This window comes from Plectropomus leopardus, chromosome 19, assembly GCF_008729295.1.
Source record: "Plectropomus leopardus isolate mb chromosome 19, YSFRI_Pleo_2.0, whole genome shotgun sequence".
NCBI classification, from domain to species: Eukaryota; Metazoa; Chordata; class Actinopteri; order Perciformes; family Serranidae; genus Plectropomus; species Plectropomus leopardus.
This window is the reverse complement of record NC_056481.1, coordinates 25,109,549-25,129,348: the sequence shown is the minus strand read 5'-3', so window position 1 is coordinate 25,129,348 and position 19,800 is coordinate 25,109,549. Positions and strand designations below refer to the sequence as shown.

At 38.9% G+C, this 19,800-nt stretch overlaps 2 protein-coding genes, 1 long non-coding RNA gene and 1 other non-coding gene across 4 annotated transcripts; 2 read left to right on the top strand and 2 right to left on the bottom strand.

Moving 5' to 3' along the window:
• Positions 1-40: 40 nt before the first annotated feature.
• On the top strand, positions 41-2,179 carry LOC121959203. Its single transcript, XR_006106882.1, has 3 exons — positions 41-116; positions 1,088-1,253; positions 1,365-2,179. It is a non-coding gene; the product is annotated as an uncharacterized LOC121959203 (long non-coding RNA).
• Positions 2,180-2,268: 89 nt separating this feature from the next.
• kdelr2b (KDEL endoplasmic reticulum protein retention receptor 2b) lies at positions 2,269-8,615 on the bottom strand. Its single transcript, XM_042508425.1, has 5 exons — positions 8,361-8,615; positions 5,842-5,942; positions 5,486-5,644; positions 3,725-3,977; positions 2,269-3,566 (listed from the first exon to the last, which is right to left on the bottom strand). Exons 1-5 carry the CDS (start codon positions 8,449-8,451, stop codon positions 3,532-3,534), a joined length of 639 nt encoding a protein of 212 aa, XP_042364359.1. The 5' UTR covers positions 8,452-8,615; the 3' UTR covers positions 2,269-3,531.
• A 1,370-nt stretch (positions 8,616-9,985) lies between these two features.
• Positions 9,986-18,280, top strand: LOC121959279 (zinc finger protein 37 homolog). The gene is made up of 7 exons (XM_042508522.1): positions 9,986-10,159; positions 11,798-12,000; positions 12,849-12,950; positions 13,088-13,180; positions 13,778-13,888; positions 14,117-14,240; positions 15,850-18,280. Exons 1-7 carry the CDS (start codon positions 10,132-10,134, stop codon positions 17,871-17,873), a joined length of 2,685 nt encoding a protein of 894 aa, XP_042364456.1. The 5' UTR covers positions 9,986-10,131; the 3' UTR covers positions 17,874-18,280.
• A 1,369-nt stretch (positions 18,281-19,649) lies between these two features.
• trnar-ccu lies at positions 19,650-19,722 on the bottom strand. The gene has a single exon. It is a non-coding gene; the product is annotated as a tRNA-Arg (tRNA).
• Positions 19,723-19,800: the final 78 nt, after the last annotated feature.

The window sequence follows — 19,800 nt, the reverse complement described above, 5'->3', positions numbered from 1 at the left end:
AGGTAAAAAAAAAAAACCAACGCCTCCACTGTCAGCACAGGAAGTGACAGAGTTTTTTACGCCGTCCAAAGGATGTTGTTTTCGCGTTTACTTTGACTACGCTACATGTGACAAGGGTAGGTGCTAAATTTGCATCATCCAGAACAGCGAAAACTGTTTGATTGCATGGGTCTGCCATTTATATTGTTATATTTGTTCTGTTTAAAGATAGTTACACCAACGGTGGCTAGCGTTAGCTCCCAAAAGTTTTATGGTTTGATCGGCTAATTTCAGTGGCTAATGTAAGCTAATTGTTGATATGTACGCGTGTGTTTGGCTTTGTTAAATGTTTTAAAAAGAGTTAAGCAAGGGCATCGGTCTGCATTTGTCTTGACTATGATGCTCAGGTTTGTTATTTGTTGTCCAAAAGAAGATAAAGATTTAAAGTTTTTCGGTGTAAAGTAGATTAACATAAAATGTGTTGAAGAAGAAGAAAAAGAAGCTGTTTTTGTACTGAAATAGTGTGCAAAGACCAAGGTTATAACCAAAAAGATGTGTGGAAAAAACATTTTTGTTAACTGAATTAAAATTAAAACGAGACTTTGGAAAAATGTAACTAACTGAAAGGAAATTGTGTACTAAGACAAACTGACCAAAATAAAAATAACAATACAAAGAAAATGTATTTTGTTTTAGTCTTCGTCATTTTGGTCAAATTTGTTAAAAGAAAAGGTATGAGAAGGCATTCGTGCATATGTTTATTTAGACAGTTATCACAAAGTGTGTTTGTTTTGTAATATCTATTCTGAACTTGTTCAACCTTGCCCCTGACAAACACCCCCATATTATAATTACAAAAATAATAAATAAAAATTAAAAAACTAATACTGAAACTAACAGAAATTAAACTAAACAATACATACAATAATAACTAAATGGGCAAACCCATTCTGGAAACTAACTGAAACTAAACTAAACTGAAAAAAGAATACAAATGAAATTAAAACTTTTACAACTCTGGCAAAGACTTTGCTGGCTGTATATTACTAGAATTCAAGTTTAAGTACCATGACGCTAATGTTTGGAACTGTTTTTCTGTCTTTTGTAGATGCATCATTCCATCATTATTTCAGGTGCAAAACATGCAGTTGAGCGCTGCACGACCTGCTGCAGACTCTATCACTGTCCTCTTTGCCCTAAATTCAAACCAACCCAACCATCCAGAGTCAAGCTTCATCTGGAGGTCCATTTGAAAAATGCAATAACGTTTAAAGGTAATTTCTGTCTGTATAATGTGTGTGAGAAATTGATGTGTGTTTGTGTGTGTTCTTAGGTCTTTGTTAGTCACTGGCTAATTTAAGCTTTTGTTCTTGACTTGTACTTAGATAAGAAAATCTGCAGGTGCAATTTAAACTGCAGGGATGGGGGACACTATCATTGCCCTGTTTGTGACAAAACCATAATCAGAAGAAAAGACATGGGGGTACACCTGGATGCTTGTCAAGGTGCCACACAACAGTCGGCTCAGCTGCCACAGCAAAGCAACAGCTCTCTCCTTCGTCCTGCAACCACAGCCTCCCCCTCTCCAGAACTGACTGATCCTCCTCCCCAACAGGATGCAGTCACACTTGCTGTTCCCTCTGCACAGTTAATTCAGACATCTGCCATCCAGTCCTCAGCAGATACACATGCCACTGGTTTTAAACACGATTCTACCACAACTGTATCTTCCTCTGCGCTGGATTCAAGTTCTACTGCCATGTCCTCTTCTGTTGTCCCCACTACCCAGGAGACTAAATCTTCAAGAGTAATTCAGAATAAGAAATCATGTCCTAATAGGGTTGGGGTATATTATTCTATTAATTATTATTATTATTGATTATTATTATTATTTTATTATCAACATCATTAATTATTATTGTATCAATATATAAGGTTACATTTGAGTTTATGGAGTTGGAAGCCCGAATATATACAATAAAACCTGAGAATATGGAATGGAACTGAAAAATATACTTACTATAGCTAATACTTTTGTGTTTTTACTCAAGATTTTTAATGTAGTACTTTTTTAAATAACTTTTTTAATAAACATTTTTGCTCAAGCAAACACATACAAATGGACGGACGGTTGTCATATACAGATGCTGAAAGTTTTAATAAGAGAGAAAAATGTGTGAAATAAAAAGTATCTCTGGTTCTACATCAAGTTTGATATTTCTTAAAGACTCGTTTAGATTGTGGCAGTGTTGCATGGCTCTTTTCACATCATAAGCATTGAGACAAATGTTTCCCATAAAGTCTTTATTCGTGGTGGCAACATCATGCAAAAGCTCTGGGAAGAACTTAAAATGAAAGTCGGAATGATGCATAAAAAACTAAATTGCAGGCCGATATGTCTCAAGAACTACTGAAGATTCAGTGTGACAGTGTTTGTAGGATTGTGCTCATCTCCGACAGAGATTTAATTTTATTGTTAAAATTACGCACAACTAGCAACTCTGTTTAATGGAGACCAGGAAGAAGGTTAAAAACATAAATAACATCTGCACCTGAAGAAAAAAAATGAAAGACTTCTGTTGTTATCACTCACATCCTGCACATTATCAGTGAATTCACTCATCTCAAACATTTAAAGGAGCCATCTGAAATGATGGGCTGGTCAGTGATGCATACTTACAGGTGATATACTGTCCTCAGGGATAATGAGAAGGGTATTCAAATGCAGAAAGCCATTTACAGTGATGTGAGATTGTTGGCGTCCCGTTTCAACCCTTCTACTTTCACACAAAAGCAACTCATACCAGTCAATTCTGAAGGCATTTGAAAAAAAAATTCCTTTAAAAAAAACGAATGTTAATTATGGCATCTTCATTCGATTTATATTCTACCAAGGGCAAAGGAAACTAAATCAGGTCTCTTTACACATGGGAATGCATAGTGGTCAAAAAAAAAAAGAAAAAAAGAAGAGCAAAACATAAAGAATTTGACCACCAAAGTTCTGAGGATTCAACAAATTCCTCCCCAAAATTGATTCAGGAAAAAAAACAAAGCACATTTATTTTCGATTGCAAATACTATTACAAACGCTTGAGTCAATAACATCCCACCACAAGGAGTCCACTTGGATATCATACAGTGCCAAATCAGAGGCGATTTTTACATCTTCAGCTCTTATTGTGTCGAATCTTCAGAGAACGCATTTTTGCTGTAGAAAACTTTTCTCACGTTTTTTTTTTTTGTTGGTTTTTTTTCTTCCTTTATACAGAGTAATAAAAAAAAGTTAAGGCAAGATGCATCAAACAGAAATCCGAAAGGCCATGGACCAGCCTCTGCAGGTGTTCTGACTCCACTGGGGTCGGGATCAGAAGGAGGCGCAGCCAGCGGCTCCCGTTCGCTCTCTGTCTCAGGCATCTTACACTGGCGGGAGGGGAAGAGGAGGAAGCGGTGGTGGAGGTGTGGGGGCGAAGGGGGGCTGTCAGAGGTGTCCGCTACCACTCCTCCTCCCCTCCGATGCCCCTCTATGAGTCTGCCAAAATGCTCCTCTTTGACTTAAGCTGGCAGACTCAGCTTCTTTCCTTTGAGTACTGAAACAAGACAGGACGACTTTATGTTTATCGTAGATTTTGACGGCGTTCAAAAAAGCAAGAACACAGACTGATGGATTTTCAGACTGATATTTATCCCAATATGTAAAAAGCAAAAGACTTTCATGAAACAAAACATAAAATGTGGCGGTGCTCACCTTTTGTTACATACAAATAGAAGAAGTCGCAGTAGAGGATGGTCTGCACCACACCGGCCACGATGGCGATCATGTCGAAGAATCCCTCAAAGTAGAACCTCCATATCCAGTTGATGAGGTAGAGGGCTCTGTAGAGTCCCAGGAAGAACAGGTAGTGGGTGGTGATGGTCTCGGCTTCACCGGTCTTGCTGATCATGAAGAGCTGCGGCAGGATTGCCACCGACTCCAAGTAGATGGAGAACGTCCAGAGAATCTGGGACAAACACAGACAGAGACAGAGTGTTGGTGGAAGAATAAGCACAGGTAGCTGTCTGAGAGGGAAACAAACTGATACCTATTGACCTAATTCAAATATCTTTGTATAAAGTGTTTTATCATCTCCAACTCAACAACGTGGCTGTGAGCAGGAATCCTGCTGGCACTTTCATTGTGTAGAGCAGAGAGACTCAACTTTTTTTTGCTTGGGGGCCACTTTTGCAAAATGCCAGGAACCCAGGGGCCAGTCACAGCAGCCTCATGCATGTTTCTTGGACTTTAGGATATTTGTAGGATTTTAGGACATTTCTATGATGTAAAGATATTTCTAGAATTTTAGGATGTTTCTAGAATTTAAGGACATTTCTAGGATTTTAGGATTTTTAAAGGCATTTAGGACATTTCTGGAATTTAAGGATGTTTCTAGGATTTTAGGACTTTTGTCATATTTTAGGACATTTCTTGGCTTTTAGGATGTTTCTCGATTTCTTGGATTTTAGGATGTCTCGCCCCCATGTGGGGGATTTTCCACTATAAACACAATTCCCAGTGTGAATATTTTTATTGTGAATTAGAAAATGGTTAGGTGGCCACCCAGCACCCTATCCGGGGCCAGATTTGGCCCGCAGGCCGTAAATTGAGTATCACTGGTGTAGAGCTTGAGGCCTACAGTAGGTGCACCAATGATCTTGATCTGTGGGTGCCATCTATTAAACTTAGGACCTGCAATGCTCAGCACAAAGAACCTTAAGAGATAGCGAGTGTAGCCTATGAGTTGCATTAGCCTGGCATGTAATAATCTTTTTATCAAGCGCTGTTTATCAATGTAGATTGTTTTGGTGCAATTGCTGAGTGCACTTGGTGCACTTTCACAATCAATGTTGCTCCAAATCATGAAGACATATCCCAGGCTGTAATTTTATTTGAAACTACTTTGCATGTAGTATATTCAAAATAATTAATTTTGTGTGTGTGTTTTTTTTCCCATTAAAAAATATGATGGCATCATGACAAAAACCTGGCATTTAAATGGTTAAAATTTTAAAGATGAATGAATATTTGATATTTATGACTTGGACTGATGTTGGTTTAAAAAATTCTCAATGAAAGTACAAAATAATATTAATGTATAATCACTTTTTAAAGCTTGATTTTGAAAAAAAAAACCCACACATTTTGTGTGCAGAGAGATAACAGTGTGTGTAAATATTAAAGTGGGCCCTAAGGGTAAAGGCGATATATTCAAATTATGGAGAGAAGAAAGAAAGAAAAAGCACACACACACATATGGGCGAGCAAGACAGAGTGACATGCATATACAAACTTAAGGAAGTAAAAGTGAAACTTAATTTATTAGGTAATGCTGTCATATAGATCTGTGTTATGACTGAAGTCTCTGCTCACAGTAACAACCAGAGACTGACCAGCTGTCTTGTTAAATGCACATTCAGAAACAGAAGCAGCTGTATGAAAGGCGTAGCAGAGTGTGTGTGCAGGTTTTCTGACCTCCAGGGGGGAGAAGTCGTGGTTAACCAGGAAGGCCAGGCCACCGACAGGCACGACCAGGAACTCCACTCTGAACGTGTCGTGGTTTCCGTCGTAAGTCGCCTTAAACTTCATGTAGATCAGGTACACTGTGGCGTACGCACACCCAATGTAGATGATCTGAAAGACACAAACATAAAAAAGCAAGATTTATAAATATTCACATATCCCGGTGTGTGCTGATGTGTCATGAAACAAGCAGCAACGTCACACAAGTCCATTATATCTTGTAGCGTCATCCTTTAGCAAACACAGGCGTGTCGGCTCGGTGTGATAGTTTAGTCCATGCACTGTGTGTTTAAGTGCGAGTGTTTCACCTTCATGGTGGTGTTGTAGAGAGAGATGAAAGAGGTGAGCAGATCCAGGTAGCGAGTGGTGAACACCAAGGCGAACAGGACCTGACTCTTTCCAGAGATGCCTGTGAGGAGACAGCAGAGGGCATTCAGACAGTTCTACATCCCAGACATAGGTTCATATCTAACTTCATGGCATTAAAAACCACAAACCACAAACCTCACACACTGACCCTCGGCTCTCTAGTACTTCAGAAAAACATATGCATGTTCACTTTATCTCTAAACACAATGGGGCTCATGCAGCATATCTTTTTTAAAATTCCTCTTAACTTTATGGTATGAGAAAATTTAAGACAAGTCTACTCCAAATGCACCAAATGACCTCAACCACACAAATCTGTTCTTACTAAGGTGCAATCAATGATGAATCCCACCTGAGCATAAGTCACCTGTTAGTGTAAGTAATTCCCACTAAACACTATATAAAGGCAGTTTTTGTGTCATGTGCAAAGACTCTGGCCCGCTGCCAAAACTGAAGAGACGACACCAAAAAAGGCTGTGAAAAGAACTTCTGCAGTAGTGAAATTGACATTGGCCTACCGATAAATAAACGCAATTTCAAGGATTTATCGGAGTATTAAAAGTACACACGCAAAAAGATTTAAATAAATTTAAGTAATCAAAATAATTAAAGGAGGCTGGGACCATGCTTTTTTTGTATGAAAAATGACTGACATGATTATAAGAGTAGTTGCCGACCAATTTTCTAATTATTCAACTTATTTTTTCAGCAGCACAGGTGTATTTTCACATGATTTGTGCTTAAAAATCTCAATTTGTAATGCAGTTATATAATAATAGAAGTGAACATAAAACATACAATATTTCCCTGTGTTTGTATACCGTTTCTTGCATGAGTCCCAATGTATATGAAATACCAGTGCCAAGACTACATGTGATAAAATGTGAATAATAGCAAAAATGGACATTTTAAATTGCAAGCTAATAGTTTGTTTTTTATTCAGTTATACTGGCATGCAATCTCAGTTACTTTAGGAGCATGTGATATTACAAAGTTACACTGTAGCCCCGTATTAGGCGGTTGTTAGTGTATGTTTGAGAATGTCTCCACAGTCTCCATCCTCACACACACTTGCAGAAAGCCTCTCTGTTTATCTTGTGTGTTGGCAAGTGACAACATGTTTCCCTCAGTCACACCCACTGTCACACTCAGATTGACGCTCCATCAGTGATCACCACATTATTAATAGTCTAGTGCTATCAGTTATGGCACACATATACTAGGGGTCGCCCGATATTTTTTGTCAGGGCCCAACCTGATATCAATACAGATTATTGGTAGTTAATGAGACTGATAACTGGTATTTGCCCTACATGCATTCATGATAAAAAGGAAAATCTTTGTCAAAATGTAGGATTTGGAATATAACAACGTCTAACACAACACTTTGTTTAAATGCCTTTAGCAAGTCTTTCATCAAAACTGAAACGTACAGCATGACTTAGTTCCCAGCAACTTTTTTTAAAAGAAAAAAAATAGCTCCCTGTGGTTTTACAAAGTAGGAGTTCCTCCCATGTTGACACTTCAGTCCTAATAATCAGTATCAGTTCTGAAAAAACAATATCAGTCAATCCCTAATGAAAATAAAACACAGGTACAGATAAATCAGCAAAATGCCAAATATCGACCCAATAATCAACCAGGCCGATAATCTATCGACCCTTGATATATACTACCGGGGCTGCTGAACTCTGGGACAGTCTGATATTTAGCTGTTTGGAGCAGCAGATCTTCTGCAGGATTAACCTGCATGTAGAGGTTTAATCTCAAGCAAACAGCAATAATGACACAACTCAGGTGACTGGCTGTCTTGCATGATGTAGTCCTAACCTTTGACCGTTAGAAGAGCAGGAAAACACAGCAAACTTTGGTCATGATAACACAGCATGCAGCAATACTCCTTTGCAACCCTGCTGGGCTTCAGCATGTATTCAGTCACTGACTTTCCATCTCCAGCTCGCGAGTACTCGCTGCTGCCACGTCAGAGAGGTCACACTCACTGACAGATCGTATGGGAATCACTGGGGGCCGGCGTGAAACGTGAAGCAAGCACAGTCTCCCCCGACTATTGAAAAGGCCCAACATGCCAAACTAACAAATGCTGTGGCCCTGTGGTCCCCTGGTCCCTGACGTTACTGCGGGGCCCGTTGCACTGTCAGAGTTGGCTAGCAGCGGCTGCTAGCCGGGCTTCTTCCTGACGTTAGCTTTTATCAAGTTTCACGTCGCACCTGGACATGTTTCTGACAGCGGCAGTGTCACAATTTACTAGCTAACGTCACTACTACTAGCAAGCTAGCTAATGTTAGCCGAGAACTAGCTAATGAGCTCCAACTACAGAGGAAGTTTCACAATGGAGACATTTTCTTGTCTAAAAAAACTGTCCATTCACACAAAAGGGCACATTTGATGCAAGACATAGGCTCGTGCAAACTGTAAGTAAAGGTATGGGACAACTCACCGGCACAGGACCTGGTTTTCCATATTTTTAGCAGCAGGATGATGATGGCTGCTAGGTGGGAGAGATCGCCGGTTAGCCTGAAAATGTTCATGTTTGTGGCAGCTCCAGCAGAGGTGAAACGATCTGTGACTCAATTAAGAGCTCAATTTGTCTCCGGTAAGAATGATTTTGTGAGCTGACAGGGCTGACTGACACGGTGACACTAGAATAGGCTGATTCTGGCTTCAGAAGATGGGAAAATGGCGAGCAGAACGCGACGTGGCTTGGGGACGTGGCCAAGACGACAGTACCCAATGCAAGACAGGGAAACCTCGGTGCGCTCAGCCAATCAGAGGAGAGGGATGCCTAATTAGCATAAATTATACCACATGAATGCTGCCTCCACGTTCCGCGAAAAAAATGGAAATCTGAGTATCCTCCTTCAGATCCTAGTAGGTTGCCATTTACAGGTAAACGCACCAAGAAATGTATCTCAGCTACGTGGCCCAAAATACTTTACATAAACAGTCATTATATATATATATATATAAGATAGTTTAATCACAGGTCACTCGTTTGCGGCTGATTTTACAAGTGCAAATATGTTGGGTTGCACTCTACAAAACTACATTATACCATTAAAGTAGGGATACTTTGCTTAGGGGCCCCTTCTGCAAAAAAGAAGGAGGCCAGGGGCCAGTTGCAGCATACATGTTTTAAGATTTTAGGACGTTTCCAGGATATTAGCAAGTTTTTGGGGATTTTGAGACATCTCTAGAATTTTAGGATGTTTCCAGGATTTTTGAACATTTCTAGGATTTTAGGTTAGTTTTAGGATTTTAGAACATGTTTAAGATTTGGATGTTTCCAGGATTTGGCATTTGACATTTCTAGAATTTTATGATGTTTCTCAGAATTTGGTACCTTTCTTGGATTTTAGGACATTTCTTGGATTTAAGGACGTTTTTAGGATTTTAAGACTCTTTGCATTTTAGGATGTTTCCAGCATTTTCAACATTTTTAAAATTAGTATGCACTTTTTTTCCAGGTCATTTCCTTGTTTGCTTAATTTTCAGGTAATTATCTTTTACTTTTTATTCATTGCCATCTTTCAATGTTTTTAAAAGAAATGGAGCCAATTTGCTCAGGTTTTTAATTTCTTCCAAAAACATGGAAGAAACAATCGGACTTGATTAGAAATAATCCACAAGTTGCAAAATTGGTAGATTTAGAAAATATTGTTTTGAAAAGCTAGGGGGAGGATTTTTTTTTTAAAGCTGAGGGAAAAACTATTTTAATAATTTTCATAATTGCATAATAACAATTATGTCCCAGAATTTGTCCCATTTTCAGCCACTTTTTCTTTTTCTTTTTTCTTTTTTAACTTTTTTGTTTACTAATTTTCAGGTAACTGTAAAATAATTCGGTTTCTTTACGATTTTCTTGCTAATTTCTCCTGCCGTTGCTTATTGCCTTCTTCCGGTGTTTTTCAAAAGAAATCAAGGCGATTTGCTCAGGTTTCAAAGAGTTAAACATTGCAGCTATACATTATTTGACAGGGTGAGAGAGATAGGAACACTAAAAAGGAAGATGCGGAACTCACCAGACGTTTCTGCTTCTAGTCGGATTGTTGTTCCGGGGGGGGGACGCTAGACAGTCGTTGACGCACAAAGATCGCCTGCCTGACTTCAGTCTCCAGAGTGTAGCCACCGTGAAAACGTTCAGTTTGGCCTCTGCCAAACCAAGGGCAGTACTCTCTCTGTCTGTAATGTGGGTGCAGTGAATCCTCAGGATGGACGGAGGTGTTTCTGAGTTACCTGGTGAGTGCACACAGTCACAGTCACAGTTGTTTGGCTTAGGCCGCAACGCAGCCCGCGCGCGGGAATAGCATTGCTAATTTTCTCTGAAAATAGCAACTTTTTAGGGAAGAAAACTCCTTACTTAACGTATTAAGACTGAATGTAGACTGCCACCTGTGTACCCGTGCCCAGCCCACAGAGGAAACGTGTAACTATGTTAACGGCGTTACATTCAGTGGCAGTTTCAGGATACGTGCTAAAGTTAGCATTTAGTATGTTGTGCTAGCTTTGCTATCGCTAGCTAAACCAGCTGCAGGAGACTCGCTCTTACATCTCTCCGCTGATGTCCAATTCACTGACAACCATTAAATATATACTGAATGCATGATGGGTGGTTGTAAATGTAATATCAATGTATGTGTGCCAATTATTATGATGAATTTGCATATCGTCATATAACGGTAACGTCATTGTGGGAGCTTAGCATCCAAATGTTTTGAATTTCTAAAGCAATATCACGACTTAAACATTACCCGAGCCCATAGATTTGATTTATCATTAGTGCAACGTATAGGGGTCACGTGTATCCGGATCAGGAATGAAACACAATTACATGTGGACTTAATAATTAAATTAAAACCTTTGAAACCTGAGCAAATTGTCCTGATTTCTGCTAAAAACATTAGAAGGCAATGAGCAAATATACAAGAAATAACTCCCTAAACGTAGCTAGAAATTAGTAAAAGTTTCAATAAAATATCGAACATAAGAAAAAAGAAAAGTTAAATATTAAAAACAAACAAGGACGTGTACTGACAGTGTTAAAATAGCGCATACATGTTATACATAGTTTAAAAAGTATAAATGCAGTTCCCTTAATATTATTCCCAACTGAATTTGTTTTTTAATTTATTTATTTATTAGTAATGTTCTAATAATTCTCATGCTTATATTATTCTCTATTATGTATTTCTATTAATAATTTTAAAATATTTACTTCACTTATATTTATTTTTATTTATTATTCCTTAGTTTTTATTTAGTTATTAATAATAAATAAAAATTGTTTAAATTATTTTTAAACAATTCTATTCTAAATGCTTTTTAAATGCACCTGGATGCTGCACAAGAAAACAAATGTCAATGCAGGTGTCAAATGCCTAATTAACCAAGATGTGTGCATTAATATATATTAACTGGTGTGCACTCTGGGTAAACTGACTCTGTGTAATTCTGTTATGTCACTGAGCTAACATTGATCATCAGGGTTTTGAGGTGAACGCCCTGAAAATGTTAGACAGTTCAGAAATAGGCCAGACTACCTATGCAACAATATTAAATCAAACAAGAAAAAAGAACTTTCCTGACTCAGTATCTGTCCATCTATCCATCTATCATGCACATAGATGGGGTTGATTTGCCTTGAGTGTGAGATATTCCCAACCCAATAAAATGGATATGAAGGGAATTTTGTTTGTGGTGCTTTCAGCATTGATTTATTACATTTGTAAATATAGCAACAGTTCTGTCCACATGACATGAGAAACCCATACTATCTTGTCAAAATTAGTGTATTCTCAATTTGAGTCTCGATATGTTGAAATAGTCTTCCTGTGTCATCTTTTAGACATTTTTAAAAATGTGTCTCCCTGTTTGCAGGTTCCCCCATTTCCCTCTCTGCATTGCGCCTCTTAATCCCACCGATCCGGCTGGTCTCAGCAGCCATCTGGCAGACGGTTGAGCAGAAAATTGTGGCGGATTATGGGCTGCTGGAGGAGTTTGTCTTCATGGTTACGGAGATGGTTCCGCAACTTCTCTCCCAGAGGCAGAGGGCTGAACTCATTTTGGGTCTCAGAGCACGGGTGAGCAAGAGTTAAAGTTTTTGTCTATTCAGAACCTCAGAAAAATGGACCAAATAAGATATTAGTTGGTTTTTATGGGGATAATAGGGCATGGCTGCAGCAGTTAGCAGTGATGGCGTCTTTATTTTATAGTAAGTTTCATTGTAAGCACTATGGCAAAAGCTTGATTATTGTTTTGTAATTATTGTTTCTGCATGAGAGATGATGTGCGTCAGCTTTAGTGACCCTTTTTCAGATTAGATTGTAGCGCTCTGACTCAACACATTTTGATCTCAGTGATGCAGCAGTCTGCATCACTAACAGCCTTAAATTGACAGTGATTTTATTAGACCCATCTTGTGACAGGCAGTGGGTTTGTGGCTGACAATGTACACAATTAAAAATAAAATTAGTGCTAATACATATATGTATGTAGTAATCTAACAGGCAACATGGTGGATTTAAGGCCCAATACTTTTCACTGGGGCTATGATTGCTTCAGTGTGTATAAGCCTTCAGAGAAAACATTTGCAGTTTTCTGTACATGCTTTACTACAGACTAATATTGCTATTTCAGTGTAATGTATAAGGGTTGAGTATCCTCTTTTCTTATTTTTCAATACAGGTGCTAAATGATACTTGTAAAACAGCAACTGCATCAACATGGTGCTTGAAGTGATACTTTAAAAAAAAAAGGAGAAGAAAGTACAAAACAACAATCAGTGACAGGGCTTTTTTTTCTTCTTTTCTTTATTTGGAAATGTTGGCATACAAAAAACACAGTAGGCATGTACATAGACTAACAAAAGCGGATGTGAATTTTTCCTCAGAATCACTTGTTCATTATCACTGCTGTCCTGTGATTATAGCTGATCCTGGAGCTGTGTCGCTCTGAGGAGACCGCTGATCCAGAGATTATTCAGCCACATCTCGACAGAATGCAGAATCTCAAATCTCTGTGGAGCGTGGAGGTGGGTCTAAACCTAAACATGAAATATCCAGAGTCGCTTTCTTGTGGTTCCATTTGTTTGTATCACTGTTGTTTTTGCAGTAATGCCCTGTTGTACTAAAGTGTATGCTGGGTGTGTGGTGTCATCTTTTACTGTAGGCTCACAATTCAGAACAGCAAGCTGACTCGCATTTCATGGGCCTTGTCCAAAATCTACTCAGAGATCCCGAGGAAAGAAGAAACTTCTTCCAGGTGTGTTTTAGTTCAGGGTTCCTGCAAATCATTTAAATCCTTCCAGGCAATGTGTTAATCTAAAAATGAGGCCTTATTTGATAATAAAATGTCTTAAATCATTTTTTAAGAGTTTTAAAAAAGCTAAGATATAGGAGGTGGGATTTTGTAAATCTTTTTTCCTCATGTGGCATTATAAAATTTCCAAAAAACTGATAACATCTTTTATTAAAATTATTATTATTAAATATATACAATCCAACAAATTAGCCTTACACCAACATCACCAAAAAAAAAGCCTAATTTTATGTTATAATATATATTTGGGCAAAAGTCTTTACCCAAATGACTGGTTCATGTTTTCTTTTTCTTCAGTTTTGGTTTTCATAAAATTGGGCATAAATTCCATTTTTTTAAAAAGCCTTAAAAAGTCTTAAATATAGCCTGCCTTAAGCTGTAGGAGCCCTGTATTTGTATAAATTGTGTTTAAGTAATTAATGGGGTTTGTATTTGACAAGGAAATCTTTATTTTATGATGTACTCACCCTATATTTTACAAGTTACGGTTTGTATGGACAGCTGAGATATTTGACATTTATGAATGCCTGTGTGTTTCAGGATGTTTTCCCAGGAGACTTTGGCCCTACATATGACAAAGCAATCCAGACACTGATGTGGCTGTTTCTGTCCAGACTTGAAAAGCTTCTTCCCACCCAAACTCTCCAACAGGTACACTTCAATATCAGTTCAGTTCACCTCAATATCAGTGCTTATATACCTTTTCTGAAGAGGGAAGTGTGCTTTAGAAGAGCTGGCCAGTTAGGTATGGTGCTTCTGATTTTGTATCCGATTGTCACAAACACTGACGGTCAAAGTCCACGTCTGTTTTTATCTGCCCTTACATTTGGAGACTGCAGTGCTGTTGCCTCACATTTGTTTTCATTTTGTCTTTGCCAGATTGCATCTCTGCTCAGTGACTCCTCGTGTATTCTCAATGAATGCATGGAGATTTTTGCTCAACCTCAGGAGCTCAGAACCTTGCTGGACACTCAGAAAGATCTTGGGCAGTTAGAGGACATCGGTGAGGTTCTCAGAAACCAGAAATAAAACACTGTTGCACACTTACATAACCAACACTAACTCTTCATCATTCAGCAATAATGCTTCACCCTACAGGAAACCCCTGTATGGCCTACACTAAACCCAGAAATGTTGTTTCCTGTGAAGTTTTATGATTGAAATGTCAGGTACGGGCCTAGTGGATGAAATTCAACTTGGTTGCCAAGAGTTGCATGTTGGGCAATTTGAGTAATTAGCATAATACCCTGTTTAATTACAAAAAAAAACAGAAATTGCTATAACAATGCTTCAGATTAACTAAGTGTATAAGTTGATGTTTGTGATGTCCAGAAATCTACCTGTTACCATGATGCAGTTATGCAGCCCTTCCTCATTAACATACTTAACATAAACATCTGAAGAACATAAGTCAACATCAGGAAATAGTTACAATTTGGCTTTCAGTGAACTTAGAAAGGCAATCTTAGAGTTTAAATGTCATTTTTAGAAATCCATATTTTGCCATAACTCAGTCATGCAACCTTTAAATGCTAGCATCATTTGTAGGTGTGTAACAGTACTCAGAGAGACCGTGACAAGAAAGATGGAGCAGCGACATGAGACTAAATGTTCGTGTCACTATTTGGTCTAATGAGGAAACATTGTATAATTTAGTTCAGACAAAAAGGATTTCTGGACATGAAAACAAATATTAACTCCCTTATATTTTGACTAAAAGCCAAAATAGAGCTATTTCCTGATTTTGGCCTGTGTTTTACATATTTTATGCCACTTATGGTGATGAGGAAAATGGATTTCTTGATCTTGTAGATTTAGACCCGGAGATAAACTTTCTCAGTAAATCAAAAGCGTTGATATAGCTATTTCTATTTTTTTCTTTTTTCTTTTTTTTTTTAATAATTAGGTCATTATGCTTATTACGCAAATTGCCCAAAATGAGACTTTCATACACAAGGCCTGTAGATGACATGTCAAACAATAAAGTTAATAGAAGAAAAAAAACATTTCTGGGTTTAAGAAATTTCTTGTTGACTAATATGTAGAGATGGCAAATTCGAAACTTTGAAACATTTCAGTACTTTTCAACCATTGCTTTGAAGCGTTTTGAAACCTGTTTGCTCTACATTGGCATCTACTAGTAGAAGCTTGCACTGCATCCATTTATCATTGTTTTTGTTGTAAGTTCCCTTTTCCCCAGCCCAAAAGCCTACCTCAATAGGTGTCATGCAAATCAAATCAAACTGCTGTTGATATAGTTCTTGTAGGATATGGTAACTATTTCATATCATTATTAGCTATGTTACCTAATGACATTGGTCTTATGCTATGCTACAGTTAGTTTGTAGAACATCTTAATGGTTTCATTCATTAATGGAGACTTAATCTGTCCGGGATTGGTACCGATCACATGACGTTTTGAGACCCGTCTCAAGCTACGTGCCGAAGCTGGAAGTGACGAAACGTTTCAAAACGGTTCAAACTTCGGTGTCGAGATTGTCATCTCTACTAATATGATTTTACTGACTGGAATACTTCTGAACATGTTATAGAGCGCCTTTTTAATCTGAGGATGAGTCATGTTAACATTTCCTGTAATCTCCGCTTTTCAGATTCTTACGTTGTTGAGAGTGGCATCCTGTCAGCCCTTTGTCTCCCCCCAGTGGAGAGAGTTGTGATCGTCAATGACCAAACAGAAACGGAGAGCGGACTCATGTACACAGTGTGCACAGAGATGGAGGTGGAATCAGAGAACAAAGAGATGTACGTGGAGGGAGGTGGGAACTCCGAGGAGTGCGTGCAGAGCCAGTGGTTTGGGATCGGCAGCGAAGTGAAAGCAGAAGTCGACACTGTGGTGGTTACAGATCCCGCCGAAGGCACTGAGGTCAGCGACGGCGAAATGGCAGAGGAACACCCTGACCACCAGTCGGAAACACTGATAATCGGGGAAGATGGCCAGGTGACGGTGCTCGACGGCGTGGAGAAGAAGCCGAACAGGCGCGGGAGGAAGAAGAAACGTCCTGACGATGAAGATTTTGAACTGCCGAGCAGAACAAGAGCAGATCAAGATCCAGATTACGATGTTTTGTGGGAAAGGCCGGTGCGAAAGAACCGTGGACTCAAGATGAAGCGGTACCTGTCGCAGTGGAGGAAACCAGGAAAGACACAGGGAAGCACTACAACTAACAGTAACCCGAAAAAGTTTACCAAAACCCAAGATTCAACCAAAAGCAACGACCTAGACGATAGAACGTGCAAAGTGTGCGGCAAGGTGGTGACTCAAGCCAAGTTCTTGGAGCGTCACATGAGTCGACACTCAGAGGAGCAGCCATTTTCTTGTCCCATGTGTAAAAGGTTTTATAAGAGCATGCGTTACCTGCAGCAACATAGGTGTCCGAACCAGACGAAAGGAAAACCGGGCAGGAAAGCAAAGGAGCAAGCAGCAGATGAGGGCGAACAGTCATCCAGTGGGGTTCATTCTGAGGCGACTGGTGAAAAGCAGCCAACAGACAGCGCAACCCAGGACCCTGAATCTAAAGAATCAGAAGAGAAAAGCCCCGACAAGAGCGTGATAGAAGGTCCGTTCTACTGTCCACACTGCAGCGCCGAGTTCAAGTGCAAACAAACTTTTAGGTTCCATTTAAGAAACATTTGCTACACGGAGCAACAGGTGGATCCTGAGCAGCCCGAGGATGTTAAGCACTGTTTCAGGTGCAGCGAATGCGACAAGGCGTTCAAGTACAAATCAACGTTGGATTCCCACAAACAAACGCACAACCCACTCTACTGCGAGGTGTGCATGAAACTGGTACGCGACTCTGAGGCGTTGGCGATGCACAAAGAATCCCACACTCCGTTTCAGTGCAACCAGTGTGAGGAGAATTTCCCCGTTTTCAAGGCCCTTCACAAGCACTACATCGACGTCCACAATCCCACCGAGCCTTTTACCTGTACCCACTGTCAGATGACCTTCGCCAGTTTGAAGCGTTTCATCAGACACGAGTGGAAACACACCGGCTACCAACCGTTCCAGTGCCCTCACTGCACCAAAAGATTCCGATCATACTCCGACCTCGTGGAGCACCAGAAAAAGCACACGAAAGCGTATCCATTCCTGTGCTGGGAGTGCGGCAAGAAGTTCAGGCACGGCGTGACATTGACGAGACACGTGGAGCGCGTGCATCACTCCGGCGAACCTCTGACTGAGAAACCCTCTCCAATCTTCACTTGCAGTCAGTGCGGGAAGACCTTCACTTCTCGAAGATGCCTTCTGAAGCATGACAACTTCCATCACAAAGGGCTGCGGTTCCCGTGCGAGCACTGTGGGAAGGGATTCTTTGGCAAGGACGCTTTGGTGAGGCACACTTTGATTCACACAGGAGAGAGGCCTTTCAAGTGCGACGACTGCGATAAGTCTTTCAGGTCGGCCGCAGAGTTAAAGATACACAGGAGATACCACACCGGGGAGCGACCATTTAAGTGCAACATCTGTGAAAAAGGTTTTGTGCAGTCCTGCTTTCTGACCTTGCACATGCGAACCCACACAGGAGAGAGACCGTATGTCTGTAATGTTTGTAGCAAAGGCTTTTCAAGCTTGCACGGCTTAAAAAGACACAGGAGACTTGTTCATGCGTAGTTAATGTTAACAGTAATTTACATAGGGATGTTCTGTTTACTGTTCCCCTATTGAAAGAGGTCAGAGGTTGGCATCAGATGCAGACCACAACTTAAGGAACTGTTTAGGAATTGGCTTTGCTCAATGACACTTTAGCAGTGCGGACTGAGATGGGGAATTAAAAACCATGTTTTCCAGTTGAAGGAGGTTTTCCGTCAAATATCAGCCACATGTCTGTTCCTGTGGCTGTTACAGCTTGGATCATTGGAAACTGTGTAATTGTATAGTGCATTATGAAAATGTAACTTTGTATTTTTTACAGAAATGTTTGCTGTAGTTCTACATAAGATTTGTATGTATAAATGATATAATCATTGATTCCTTTGGGAATTGATTTCTTCTTGAATAAATTGAACATTTCATTTCAAGTGTCATTTGATTTACTCAGAAAAATGAGCTACTCAGAAAAATGATTTTGAGCTTTTGAGTTGCTTGCATGTTGTTTCTTGGTAAAAATTTGGGCTGGATTTAATACGGGGAAGGGGCATTAAAAAGATGTTCCTGAAGAATATGGTAACTACTAAATAAATAATGATTAACATGAAGGACAAAAGGTGAACTTTGCATAAAAATGTAGCCCTTTGAAACTTGGAGTGACATCACTTTTCTTGTGTTGCTTTTAGATGCCTTTTACAAGTATTTAGACCTTGAACTCTGAGCAAATTAGTGCCATTTCTTTCAAAAACATGGGGAAAAGGGGTAAGAAATGTTCCACAAATTGCAAGAAATGAGTGGGTTTAAAAGATTAAGTTATGGAAAAACTATATTTTTAACTACTGCAATTATATGTTAAGTTATTTATAGAGTTATAATTTTTAAGCACTTGTTTCAGGTCATTGTCTTTTTTTAACTTTCCCTTTTTTGGTAATATTGTACTTTTTACCAATGTATTTCTTTACAAATTTTAGTCATTTATTTTGTGTTTCATTGCCCTTTTCCCATGTTTTTGACAGAAATCAAGCCAATTTGCTCATGTTTCAAAGGGATTATAAACCACAGTGTCATATACCTACAATGGTTTGATTTTCTTTTGAAAACTGGAAAAAAAGAAAAGGCAGCGAGCACTTTGGGAGGAAATGTCCTACATATTAAAACAAAATTGTATATTTAGAAAATTACTTTTTTAAAGTAAAAAGAACATATCCAGAAAATTATATTTCTGATTATCATAATTATTCATTTAACATAATTTATAGAAGTATTATAATTTTAAAGCATTTATTTCGGGTAATTGTATTTCTCTTTCCCTCTTTTGGTAATATTCTTGATACTAACTTTATTCTTTTATTTTTTAATTTTATAATAAATCTATAAATTTTCTTTTATTTTTTCTTAATTTTTTGCTTTTTTTTTTTTGGTGTTTTCTTATTTACATTGCCCTCTTCCCATATTTGTGACAGAAATCAAGCCAGTTTGCTCAAGTTTCAAAGGGTTAATGAACCAAAGCATTACATACCTACAATGGTTTAATTTTCTTTCTAATACTTGGGGAAGTACAGTGTCATTGCAGCACCGAACAAAGGCATATTACTAAATTAGTGAGAAATAATGAATAGCCTAAATGGCCATATAACACTAGGTCCCCTTTTCAGTTTCTAACTGCTCTCAGGAAAACTAGTAAATATTAATAACAGTGATCACTTTATATCTCCCGTTATCACGACTTATGTGAGGACGTTCCGCAGTATTGTATAACTGAAAAGTCAAATTTACAACAGTAGAACCGCAAAAACGTTTCACCCCAGATGGGACTCGAACCCACAATCCCTGGCTTAGGAGGCCAGTGCCTTATCCATTAGGCCACTGGGGCTATGTATTCCACTATCTGTAAATGTTACAATAAGTACATAACTATTTCGACATAGTGATTTATGGTTTATATTGTTAG